This window comes from Apteryx mantelli, chromosome 1 (assembly GCF_036417845.1).
Source record: "Apteryx mantelli isolate bAptMan1 chromosome 1, bAptMan1.hap1, whole genome shotgun sequence".
In the NCBI taxonomy this organism is placed as follows: domain Eukaryota; kingdom Metazoa; phylum Chordata; class Aves; order Apterygiformes; family Apterygidae; genus Apteryx; species Apteryx mantelli.
The window spans coordinates 73,163,848-73,177,139 of NC_089978.1; the positions used below are offsets into that span (position 1 = coordinate 73,163,848).

Genomic DNA, 13,292 nt, shown 5'->3' on the forward strand with positions numbered 1-13,292 from the left:
GAAGGAAAAAAACGTATTGGTTACTGTTGACTACTTTGCTTTATACAGTGTTAGCAACTATGAAGAAATGCACTGCATAACCTTCTATAAATCATTATGTTCTGTACATGTGTGGTTCTTACAAGTTGTAAGACTCAGTTCTCCATTTGCAGTCTACTCAATCACTATGCAATTGTTCAAACCATGTGCCACAGAGTTTATGCTAGAGAAACAAAGGAATAAGCTAAAATAAATATTTAAGATTTGTATTATAACTCACTAAAATCACAGAATAGTTGAGGTTGGAAGAGACCTCTGTCCAGGCCAGCACCCCCCCCCCCCCCGACACACACACACACGCACACAAAGCGAGGTCAACTAAAGCAGGTTGTTCAAGACCTTGTCCAGCTAGGTTTTGAACAGCTCTAAGAATGGAGACTCCACAATTTCTCTGGGTAACCTGCTCCAGTGCTTGACCACGCTCACAGCCCAGTTTGCGCCCAGCTGTGTCTCATCTTTTCACTACAACACCACTGAAAAGAGTCTGTTTTGTCTTCTTTACTGCTTCCCATCAGGTATTTATACACAGTTAAGATCCTCCTGAGCCTTCTCTTCTCCAGACTAAACAGCCCCAGCTCTCTGTCTCTCCTCATGAGAGATGCCCTTTGCTGGACTTGCTCCAGTATGTCTGTTTCTCTCTTGTACGTGGGAGCCCAGCACTGGACCCAGCACTCTAGATGGGGTCCCACCAGTGCTGAGTAGAGGGGAAGGATCACCTCTGTCAACCTGCTGGCAACACTCTTCCTAATGTGGCCCAGGATGCAGTTGGCCTTCTTGGCCACAAGGGCACATCGCTGGCTTATGAACCCTCAGGTTCTTTCCTACAAAGCTGCCTTCCAGACAGTTGGTCCCCAGCCTGCACTGGAGCATGGGGTTATTCCTCCCTAGGTACAGGACCTGGCATTTCCCTTTAAGGAACTTCAGGAGATACCTGACAAGGTTCCTCTGAATGGCAGCAAAACCATCTGCTGTATCACCCAATCTTCCCAATTTTTTATCAGCCTTGCTAAGGGTTCACTCTGCCCCATCATCCATGTTGTTAATGGAGATGTTACACAGTATTGGCCCCACTATCAACCCCTGGCAGATACCGCTAGTAAGTGGCCTCCAGCTAGACTTTGTACCATTGACCACCACCCTTTGAGCCTGGCAGTTCATCCAGCTTTCAGTCCATCTTACTGTCCATTTATCTTGTCCATTGTTTATCTGTTTGTCTAAGAGGGTGTTATGGGAGAAGCATTGAAAGCCTTGCTGAAGTCCACAACACGCATTGCTCTCCCCTCATCCATTTAATCACAGAAGGCTATCAGGTTCATCAAGCATGATTTCCCCTTTGTAAACCCATGCTGATTATATCCAGTCACCTTCTTGTCCTTAGTATATTTTGAAATGGATTTCAGGAGAATCTTTCATCACCTTCTTGGGCATTGAGGTGAGGCTGACCAGTCTGTAATTCCCCAGATCCTTCTTCTTCCTGTCCTCTTCGAAGGAAGGAGTGACATTTGTTTTCTTCCAGTTCTCAGGAAATTCCCCTGATCACCATGACCTTTTGAAGATAATAGAGAGTGGCCTCACAGTGACATTGGCCAGCTACCTTGGCACTCATGGGCATATCCCATCAGGTCCTGTCAACTTGTCTATGTTCAGCAGATCATTCTCTACTGAGGGTAAGTCTTTTGCTCCAGACTTTCCCACCAGGCTCAGGAGTTCAGGATTACTGAAGGAAGATCATATGGCCCATATTCTCTAGTCTTCCTTTTGCTGCTGATATACTTGCAGAAGCCTTTCTTGTCACCCTTCACGTCCATCATCAGATTCAACTCTAGACAGGCTTTGGCTTTCCTAACCCTATCCCCGCACGCTCTAACAGCATCTCTATATTCCTCCCAAGTCACCTGTCCCTGTTTCTACCTCTTGCATGCTTCCTTTTTATATTTGAGTTTAGTCAAGAACTCTTCGTTAATCCATGCAGGCCTCCTGCTGCCTTTGCTTGTTTTCCTGCTTGTCAGGATGAGCCATTCTTGAGCTTGCAGGAGGCGATTGTTACAAATCAACTAGCTCTCCTAGACTCCCCTTCTCTTCAGGACCATATTCCATGGGATTCTTCCAAGCAGGTCACTGAACAGGTCAAAGTCTGCTCTCCTGAAGACCAGGCCTGCAGTCCTGCTATCTGCCTTGTTCCTTTCTCTCAGGATCCTGAACTCTGCCATCTCATGGTCACTGCAGCCAAGGCTCCTCTGACCTTCACATCCCCAACCAGTTCTTCTTTGCTTGTAAACATGAAGTTGTGCAGAGAACACCCCTCTTCTCAGCTCACCTGTGTTAGGAAGTTGTCATCAATGCACTCCAGAAACATCCAGGATTGCTTGTGCTCCTCTGTGTTGCCCCCTCCAGGCGGTATCAGGGTGCTTCAAGTCCCCCATGATGACCAGGGCCTGAAAACATGAGGCTTCTTCCTGTTATCTGAAGAAGGCCTCATCTGTCCTTTTCCTGATAAGGTGGTCTGTAGCAGACACCAACAACACCACCCACATTGGTCTGCCCTTTAACTCTAGCCCATAAGCCCTCAGCTGGCTCACCATCCATCCCCAAGCAGAGCTCCATGCATTCCTGCTGCTCTATAAAGCATAATCCCCTCCACCTTCCAGCCTGTCTTTCCTAAAGAGCCTGTATCCATCCACTGCAACACTCCAGTCATGAGCTATCCCTCCAAGTCTCTGTGATTCCAACGAGATCATAGTCCTGCAACTGCATTAAGACCTCTAATTCTTCTTGTTTTTTAAACCATGCTGTGTGCACTAGTGTGCAAGCACTTCAGATGAGCACCAGCCATGCAGATTTTCCACAAAAAGTGCAAGAGTTTTCCCCTTCAGGCCCTCTTATAGGCACTTCCTCATTTGTGTGCATGTTTGAGGTAGGCCCCCTTTAGTCCTGTTTTGTTGATTGAGGTCTTTCTTGTTCATATTGCCCTGCACTCTGCTGACCTGGTCCACCACTTCATCACTTGTTTGTGGGTCATCATCTCCCTCCCATGCTGTCCCCAGCTTAAAGCTCTCCTCACCAGGTTTGCCAATCTGTTGGCAAAAATGCTTTGCCTCACTTGGTCAGGTGGATCCCTTCTCTTCCTAGCAGACTTTAAACCTCAAAGAAGATTTAATAGTCATAAAAGCCAAATCACTCTTGTTGCCACCAGCTGTGCAACCAGTTGCTGACCTGCAGGATCTATCTACTCCTCCTCAAGCTCTTCCCCCTCCACCAGGGGAATCGAAGGCAGGGGAAGAAATTGCCTAGCGCCCATGCCCTTGCCCCTAGAGCCATGTAGTCACACATGCTAACACTCCAAGTCTCTGCTGGCAGTATCATTGATATCCACATGGAAAAGCAGTAGGGAGGAATAGTTTGAGGGCCAGACAAGCCTCAGCAGTCTCTCCACAATGTCCCAGGCAAGCAAGCCCCATGCAATTGCCCTGGCAAGCAGCAAGCCTCCCCAGACAGCAGGTCGGATTGGCAGATGTGGCCTCCATCTCCCATAGAAGGGTGTCTCCCACTACTATCTCTTGGCATTTCCTTCTAGTGTTGCTTCATGGTTCGGGCTCAGATGCCTCACTGGACAGAGCTTGCCGCTTCTCGTATGCTACCAGAGTACTGAACCTATTCTGTAGATGCAGATCTGCAGGCAGAGAAGGAGCCTTCTTGCTGCTGCCAGAAGTCACAAGTTTCCAGCATTTGCTATCATGCGAGTCTGTTTCCCAGCCTGATAAACACAGACTCAGCCTGCCCCTCCTTCAGTACAGCTGGGGGCTCAGGCTCTTGCAAGGTCCCAGAGAAGATCCAGTCAATTTCCTTTTCATTATCTCTGATGCTGCACAGCCTGCTGACCTCCTCCTCTTGCAGCTCCTGTACTTGGCGACAAAAATCCTCAACCAGCACACACCTCCTGCAGACAAGAACACCATCTATCCCTGCCCCAGCAAGAGGCCATCAGGCACTCCCAGCAGCCCAGGACCTGGAGACCTGCATCCTCCTTTGGGAGCTCAGTTTGAACCAAAGACTCTGATTGATATTCCAGGAATAGTTGGTCCAGCTGGTGCTAGGAACTGTGCCATGCGGCAATATGCAAGTACTTTTTGCTGAAGTTTTAAGAAAATACAGCCTTTCTACTGCAGGAAAAATTATTAGAAACATGGAACAAGAGCTTCATGAAATAAACATAATATTGGCAAGCAGAGTCTCATACAATTCATCAGTTCAGAAAGAATTGATTTTCAGTTCGGAATGAACTAATTATTGAATGGAATGAAAATGTATCAGAAGTTAAGTCCCCCCGCCCTTTGAAAGAATGAGCTATATATTAATTGCAAGCAGAGCTGACAAAGTACTGAATGGCTAAACCTATAGATCAACTACAAGCTATTCTAATAGTCTTAAAGGCAAAGAGTCTAGATAAAGAAAAAGGTTGCACACCCAAGAAAAATCAAAGATGTTTTACTTAATAGCTACCACTTAAACAGTTGCTTTCTGCCATTCTAAATTCCAGTCTTAGCTCAAACACAAATTAATCTAGTAGAAAAATATTACATCAAACACTATAAAGCCAAATACATTAACACAGACTATATCCACCTCTAACAAGAGGCTAAATTTAGCATAGATGTCCTTGAGGTGCCAAACAAACAAGCCTTAACCAATGAGAAACTTTTGTAATGAGAAGTTATGCACAAAAGCAAACCAAAATTAGAACTGATGTTTTACATCTCACTTTCTCAAGTCCACTCACTTTATGGTGGAGTACCACCTCAAATGCCAATATATGCAACACTTGTATTTTAAAGGTGCTCAAATATCTTCACAGCTCCAAAGAGACTAGCACTACAGACACTAAAAATTTTACTGAGGAAGAACAGCAAGATGGATAATACTAAACAAAAACACAGCAATGGAAGAGAACAGATGATAAAAAAAAGTTACAAGTTGAATCTAGCAAGGGAAATCAAGACAATCCAGAGGAAGGAGTCTTCGTAAGTTGTCTGAGTTAGTATAAGTTAGACTCTGCCTGTATTATTGGAAAAAGAGAAGTTTACAGCATGTTTTGAGCTGTAGAACTGTGCTTGCTTAAGACATCACATAGTGTTTTAATCCTAGTACAATACACTTGCTACTTTTACAGGGATGTTGAATTTTATAGGTAGAGGTCCTAATGTATAGCTCTCTTCCAGGAGACCAGATAAAAGCAAAAGTCTGACTAAATACAATTCAGCTTTCTCTTTTTTGAAAATATATGTTCTTCTAAAATAAGAAAAGAGATGAAGCAGTTGAACAGGACCTGATTTGAGATTCCTAAAAAAAACCAAACAAGATCAAAAGAATGTGATCTGTTTAGAAATGTCATAAGGAAATACTTTCAGACAGACAAATAACTAGTGTAATCTTAATTTTCATAGCACTTCTAAAATGGCTAAGTGCAGGTCCACATTTAAAGCAACAAACAGCTTTAGTAAGAAGTATGCAACCAAGATGACTTATACAAGAAGAGTCACAGGTCTCAAAAACAAGTAGTTCTTACAATATGTTTAACTTGCTTTGATATACTAATGAATCTATTTCTTTCAAGTAAAACTGGTGAGTTGATGTTTATCTTGCATTCTGGTCACAAGACAAAAATTCAATATAAACAACTAATACCACAGCAATTTTGCTTTTTACTGGACTTAATATTACACAGCTTACTTAAACCTTCATTTTCTGTAACATGGATCTGAAAAAATACTTCTAAAAAAACAAACCTGAGCAAATGATAGTATAAGAATGGCTAGTATCTGAAAACACCTACAGTTAGGATAGGGTTTAATTCTACAGGAGTTAGGTTAGAGTTTATTTCAAATAACATTTCTTATTAGTGCTGTAATGCAGCATACCTATTTGTGGACCTATTACATTCTACAAAAGGGAATTCACAAACTCCTCCTAACAGGAACTTGGTCAGAAGTTAACTTGCCTACACTAGTCCAACAAACTTATAGCAGCATGGGGTCCTCAAACTCAGTCCAACTAGTCACTACAGACGTGCTATCAGCCTTTGAAATTTCACTTGGTACCAAGCAAATTTTATTTACTCTGGGCCGCAGGAAAACAGTACCTATCCTGTTAGCTGTCTATATAGACAGAAAACACTCTAGAGCCATGATTAAAATACAAGTATTTAAGCATAATTTTGTGCACTTATATAAAAGGCAGGAGGGGAAATAATATGTAGTACCAGTAATTTACCTTTTGATCTCAATATTCCAGCACTGCTTTGTAAGGAAAAGTAGCATTATTTTCTACATCAATAATAGTTAGTTATGCTCTGCTTCCCAAATTGAAATAAAATATGGGAGAGAAGTTCAAAAGTTGCAAAAAATAACCTTTGTCTCACCTAGCCCTCCAGGACCAGCCAACAGAAACTCCTGTCTGCCTATCCTTTTCACAATTGGCCGTTTCTCATCACTGCAATAAGGAAATAGATCCTGGGAGATGCCAGTATTATAATTCAATATGATATATTGTGTAGTAAGTGCAAGACATAAGTAATAACCATCTACAGCCACAGCGTAGGGTTGCTCTGGAGTAAACACTTCCTTCACTATCTGGACTCTGTCTTCAAACACCATGAACATTTGAATGGTCCGACGCTTGACTGAGATAATGCAGACTTCAACACAGAAAGGGTCCCCACTCACAGGGTTTTCATTTAATGTGAATGTCACAGCTCCTTTGATTCTAGCGCCAGTGGGAACAGGTTCCAAGTTCATCATATTAACTAGTGTTATTGTGTTGTCACAAAGCACAAGAAGCCTGGTGAGTGCAGAAGCTGCTTTTAGCTCAGTCACAGACTTCTTGAAGCCCAGGTATTTATGCAGTTGCTTGGTGGCAGCAAAAGTTACTTTTCCAGCTGTTGATATCTTTTCGTCCAACAGAAAGTGATAGATAAAGCAGTCATTGGTTCCAATGTAGAGGTTCTTTCCACAACACTCAATGCATTCAATGTTGATGTGAGCTTTGTCTCCCATTAACATCTCCCGCTCAACAGCGGAAACGAGCTTGAAAGCTTTGACACTCATTGTGCCTTCTGGGTGATCTGATTAAAGAGGGGGAAAAAAAAACATTTTATTTATCTCCACACACACAAAGTCAAATATCAGAGCAAGCAATTTAACATTCACCAGTATAAGTGTTGTTGCACTTTTAACAATCTATACTGTTATTACTTCCAACCAGATTAAACAAGCCACTCCAAGCACACTAATAACCACAGAAATGACTCAAATTGTATGCTTTCACTTCAAGGCAATCTATTTCTACATGAAGCAGATTCGCAACAGCACCCAACTATTTTGAAAGTGATGCCTACTCCACAAATAAGCAGCACAGTTCTGGCTATCTCAGATACTTCTGCTCTACCAGTAGGTCCTGCTAGCATTTTGTGGTTTCTAAACATCACCTGTGTGTAAGAAGATATATGCTTTGGCTTTGAATTCTAGAGAAGGACTTTTAATGCTACAAGTTAGCATCTCACATTACTTTATATTCTATTTATATGCTATTTGACAAAATCGAAAGCAATTAGTAAATAGCCTTATAGTGAAATATCATAGGCATATTCCATTTTAACACATACTTTACATTCCTTACACCTAGCAATAAGAAAGTATATAACATACCTTGCATAAATTATCTAAGTGGCTTAAAAGTTATCATCTGGCTCACAACAAAGTGGCTTTGTTTTTTTCTTTAACTGCAGAGTTTCAGTTTCATTCACTGGTATTTACACATTCGCTATACTGAACTATGTGCATCAGCAATTACTAGGCACAGCCAATTTGGAAGCATGGCTCATAAAGCATTCCTAAGCTCAAGAAGCAATATCACTGAAATTAAGAGTTTACTGACTACTGTCAAAACCACTCCAAAAGGTTGTCTTCACAGTTGAGCAACTCTTCTTATATTCATATTCTGCAAGCTATACCTATTCTTTTATAGTCAAACTCTGTCAATGGAAAGTTCCAGTTTATGAAGCAACTATTAGCGTCTTTCAAAACAATCCCCAGAATTTTGCTGTTCACCACACTTTATTCCTATAAGGAACCAGCAGGCAACTGTTCTGAATATACCAAAGAGAAGATGAGAAATTGCTGACCTTGTTTAATCACCTCGGAATACGTCATGGCTGTGCTCTGTAATGACCATTTAGCCAACACACAGCCTGAAACTACACTGAATGTCTTCACTAGATTTGAGAAACATCACATACAATTATGTCCAGTCCACATGTAGAGTGGAGATGCAAAACATCAAATGAAATTTCTATGGACAAACAGAAAGACCAATACAATGCTATTGTTCATAATTCTGAAATTAAACACAAATACTAAGAATAAAGCTACTTGCAAATTAGAAGATCCAGAAAAACTTTGCCTTTGCAGGACAACATTGAAAACCATGGCAAAGATTTCCAAAATTGAATAAGAAAAGTTAAGCTACAAAGCTCACAATTAATCACTAAACAAAAATTAGACCAAACTTCTCTACTTTTTTTTCCCAAGTCATTAACACTTACTTAATACTTTTGCATTTTAAGTATCTAATTAGAAGTGACCAGATTTTCAACCTGAGATTGCTTCCAATTCCAAGTAACCCAGGCTCATAAAAACAGTATCAAAAACTAGATACTACACTTGAGGTGTGCTCCAAAATCATGACAAGAGTCCCACATGCAAAAACTCTGCACAAAGACATTATTAAGGCTGATTTTGACTATGCTGTCTGCTGCCTCAAGTCGCAGACAGTGATTTTTAGATCATTTAGCCATCTAACAATCAAAATAGAAGTGCTTTGGAATGAAGAACATGGCAAAAAGTATTAGAAAGTCTTAACTGATATTGGTCCAATGTAAGAATATAGCCAGAAGCAAACCATGTTATGCTTTTATAAAATAGATAGCATTGATCTTTTAAGCCTAAGAATTTCCTAGAGTTTTCACAAATTAAAAGAGATTTCAGTTTGGGCTCTATGGCATTTTTAAATTGCTGTCTCACTAGGGTTTAAATTAGCATTCTGATCTTCAACAACAACAAAACAGGAAAAATTCTTGAAACAGCCTATACTAAAATGATAGTGCAAGTCTCTGGGCAACAGAGGAGTCTTCAACATTAACAAAAGAAACACAGCATATTAAGTTAAAGGGGGCTGCCCACAGGTTGGCTGCCAAACCAAAAAAATTTAAGGACAGCTTGTATTTAACCTAAAGTGATAAACTATCCTCCAGAGAGAGGTTTGGCAGTTTTTGTACCTGAAACTGTCAACAACTTAAAGTTCCTGTAGCCCAGAGTAAAGATGCTAATGTGTGCCATTGGAAGAACTGTACTATTCTGCTCTTGACCAAGATGCATTTAAAAGAAAAAACGCCCCCCAAAATTACAAAACAAAAGCAGATGAAAAAGTAGAAATATAAAAGGCATCAAAATAGACATGCAGTATTCTCAAGGCATTGAAGAAAAAACAGAACAAAACTACAAAAAAAGAAGACATTCCCGAATGGGAAGAACAAAAAAGTTTAATGTAATACTACATAAAACTGGGAACCAAGAAAATAAAACAATCATGCTAGGCAAGTGTTAAGCTGTGGAAAAAAAAGTTTTTAAGAATAAACATCAATGCACATGTAGTGTGCACACTACATTTTTTGATTTATTTTTGTTCTCCTTTATGGGAATTCGGTAGCTTATGCTCACCACATAGAAACAGGTGCAGCAGAACACACTGTTCCTTTAAGAGCCAGATACCGCTTCAGAAAGTTACAAATGGAAGTCAATAGACAACTTTTTAGATGTTCATAACTCCAGAAAATGAGTTAATTAGGATGTGGCTATCAAAAGCAATCAATAAGCAAGCAAGTTATCGGTCTACCAAATTTTGTTCTCCTAAATGCACTAATAACCTTGTACACACTCATTTCCAGCAAAAAGGAAGAAGGTAGGTCCTCCCACTTTCGTTAAGTGCTACATTTTGTTTGCAACCGATCAGCACGCTACTACTTTACCCCGGCTAACTTGTTCCCGTAGACGTACTCTTGCATTCTGTGCAATTAACTGCGTGCAAACTAATTAGCCTACAGATGCGATTCAACACACTCGAGGCGCTTGGCCGTACCGAAGCTGGGACTGACGATACCGACCCCCCAAGAGGACAGAGGCACCGTTTCACCTTGGACGTGCCTGCACAGGCGAGCCACCCCCTCGCCCCCCCGCCCCAAAGCGCTGGGCGGCTCGGCGGCAGGCGCGGGGCCGTTCGCTTTCCGCCGAGACCCTCAGGCGCCCGCAACGGCGTCTCACTCGGCAAACCAGACTCAACACCGACAAGCCACGACCCCCGCGCCGCGCCGCCTCCCCCACCGCCCCGCGCCGGCGCGGCCCGGTCCCACGGCGCCCGCCGTCCCAGGAGGCGACCGAAGCCCTCCCTTCCCCAGCACCTGCGAGGGCCAGACGCCGCCGCCGCCACACCGGGAGCCGGGCCCGCCGCCTCGAGGCCTTGCCGTGCGCTGCGGCCTCCGCTCGGCTGCACAGGGCCGGAGCGGCCCCGGCGCCCAGGGACGGGCCGGGACCGGGCCGGGCCGAGCCGAGCCGAGCCGGGCGGGCGCCGCCTCGCGCCGCGCTGTCAGCGCCCGGGCCTCGCGGGGGCGGCGGTGGGGCGCCGCTTCCGGTGTCGTTGCAGGCCCCGCCCCGCCGCGTCACGGCTTCCCAGAGGGGAGAGGAAGGGAGGGCAGCTGGCTTCCCCAAGAGGGGGTGGCAGGACTTCCGGTCACGTGGAGGCGAGCCGTCGTCCCGGCACCAAAGGCCTCGCGGCGCTGGGGGTGGAGCCTGACCGAACTGTGGGCGGTGCCTGTCGGGGCGCCTGCGTCCCCGCGGGCGTGGTGCGCGCGCAGGAGGAGGGCGGTTGCTAGGCACCGTCGAGGGACAGCGGGGGCGGGCCGCCATGTCGTGGGCGGGGGCCGGCGCCTTTCCTGCCGCTGAGCCCTCTGCGCTGTTTCCCTCTCCGCGCTACGCCGAGCCCCATATACTTTTTGCACATTTCACGCTGCTCGGATTGGCCCATCTAAATGGACCGGGACAGAAGAATCCATTATCGGTTACTAACTGTAAAGTTGCCAACTTTTAAGCCACCTTCCTCAGTTTAAGAAATCCCTAGGCTGCCTGCTGTTAGATCCTGGAAAATTGTGTCAAGGAGGTTTAACTGCATCCTCGCTCTGCTCTTATAATCTGAGATGCCTCTGCTTGGCCACTGGACTGGGCCTGACACAGTGTGGCTCTTACGTCTTTATAAATGCACTGTCAGTCAGGAATTGAAACCAATTCTACATTTACACAGAAGTCGATCCAACTGCCAGTAATCTGAGTAGTGTAAAAAGCATATAATGCTAGTCATGATCTAGGCAGGTTCAGAAAATACTTGTGCTCAAGTTCAGCAAGTAATACTGGATGAACTGAGAGGAGGGAAGGAGAGAACACAAGGAAACGGATTTTATAATCCAGCAGAAGACAGGGATTTGGGGATACCAGATGAAATAATGTGGATTCATGTGTGTTATTACATTGCTTCCTTGTACAGTTACATGATTTTCAACATTCAACATAGGAACTCGCATTCTTAGAAGCTATGTGTATATATATACACACACAAAACTTCTTCCTTGTGTGTGTGTGTACACTGCTTATTGCCTGTGCTTCTTAATACTGTAGAATACATTAAGTACTTCAAATTGTATTGTAGTTTTATGCTATAATGACAGCATGGTTAATTTGCTAACATAATTATTTGTAATTCTCTATTTTGTTTTTCAATGGATAAGCAGATTACTAACTCAAATTAGCAAACACTTATTTTACCTCAGAATTACAAAGCATCTTTTGTTATTGCAGATCAACAAATGTTAATTGGCAGTTATCATTTTTATGGGCAAAATTTAGATCCTGTTTAATTCAGTAGCAAAGCTCCTGTGTGTAGCAGCATTAACATTTTGTACTTTCATATGCTGACAAAATTATAATAAAATGGACCTCTGTTTTCCTTATTCAAAAATACCATGTTGGAATAACTTTTCCTTAGCAGCAAAAGAAAACTTCTTTTCACTTCTTTTTGCTCCCCAGCTCTTGCTATCTGTAAGTGATGCAGCACATTTCACAATGTGTATATTGCCACCTGCTCCATTTGATTAAAAAACAATGTTTACTGCAGTGTAGTATTCTGAAAAATAGTTCTGAAGTGCAGAACTGTTATTATTGTAGGCTTTGCTAGGCAACTAAGCATGCCAGTTATTTTGTTGTCACTCTCTACAGCATCCTTTGGGTGTTATGATGAAATAAATTAACAGTCTAAGACTTTTCCATTTCTCTTTGATCCGTTTCCAGCATTATTTCTGCACTTTATAGGAGACAGGCATTGCATACATGAAACACTAAAAGAAAGTCTGGAGCAGAAACCAAGTAAGAACAGAATCTGGTTTTAGCATTCCTTGTCTTTTTCCTATGTGACTTTCCATTTTCTGTACTAATTTACTTCTTCCTGCCAAGTATTCCATCTCTCTGCCTAGGGATGTCTTAGACTGGAAATATTCCAAATTACTTAACAACTGGAAAGTATCAGACAGCTGAGGTCCTCTTTCACCCCCCATAAAGGCTATGCATATTCTACTAGTGTTTCACTTGTAAGCAATGACTATCCTATGTTAAAATCTTAAAAGAATAAGTTGTCATTTATGGACTTTTCCTGACTTTAGAAGTAGTATCAATCATGTCAGTCAGTGTGAATTAACAGCTCTTTCTAGTTCACTTTTTTTTTTTTTTTTTAACTTTTAGACAGTGGAAAGGCTGGTATGAGTTCATCTAGCTTGCACTTTCCCACAATAAATCTTTTAATTATTGTGACTGCGTGAAATGCACCTACTGAGTGGAAGAACCTGGCTTTGGTATAAAACAGGGCAAGATTATTTCACATTACCCCAAGCAACAACGGAATTGCGGAGAAAAACAAAACCAAACAAAACACTGTGCCCTTGCAAAAGCCTCTTTTATGTGAGGCGCTCCCATCGCACCCTCGGCCTTCCTCATTCCTGCGCCGGGGCGAGCAGCGCCCTGACGTCACTGCTCCGACGTCACTTCCAGTGCGATCCTCCCCCCCCCCCCCGGGCGCCTTGCGGCATTGTGGGAGGCCGGAAGGGG

At 43.1% G+C, this 13,292-nt stretch overlaps 1 protein-coding gene across 12 annotated transcripts in view; it reads right to left on the minus strand.

The window, feature by feature from the left end:
• The window catches only part of TGFBRAP1 (transforming growth factor beta receptor associated protein 1), a 68,741-nt gene that overhangs the window by 37,589 nt on the left and 17,860 nt on the right, over window positions 1-13,292 (minus strand). For 9 of the 12 annotated variants that reach the window (XM_067294912.1, XM_067294927.1, XM_067294907.1 and 6 more), the window contains exons 1-2: window positions 8,216-8,876; window positions 6,455-7,156 (exon numbers count right to left, since the gene is read on the minus strand). In XM_067294912.1, the coding sequence (XP_067151013.1) occupies window positions 6,455-7,156; window positions 8,216-8,243 (730 nt within the window). In that variant the 5' untranslated portion in view covers window positions 8,244-8,876. Of the gene's footprint in view, window positions 1-6,454; window positions 7,157-7,739; window positions 8,193-8,215; window positions 8,877-10,546; window positions 10,670-13,292 lie in introns of those variants that run through there. The other 3 variants (XM_067294914.1, XM_067294913.1, XM_067294915.1) reach the window with 3 other exon arrangements.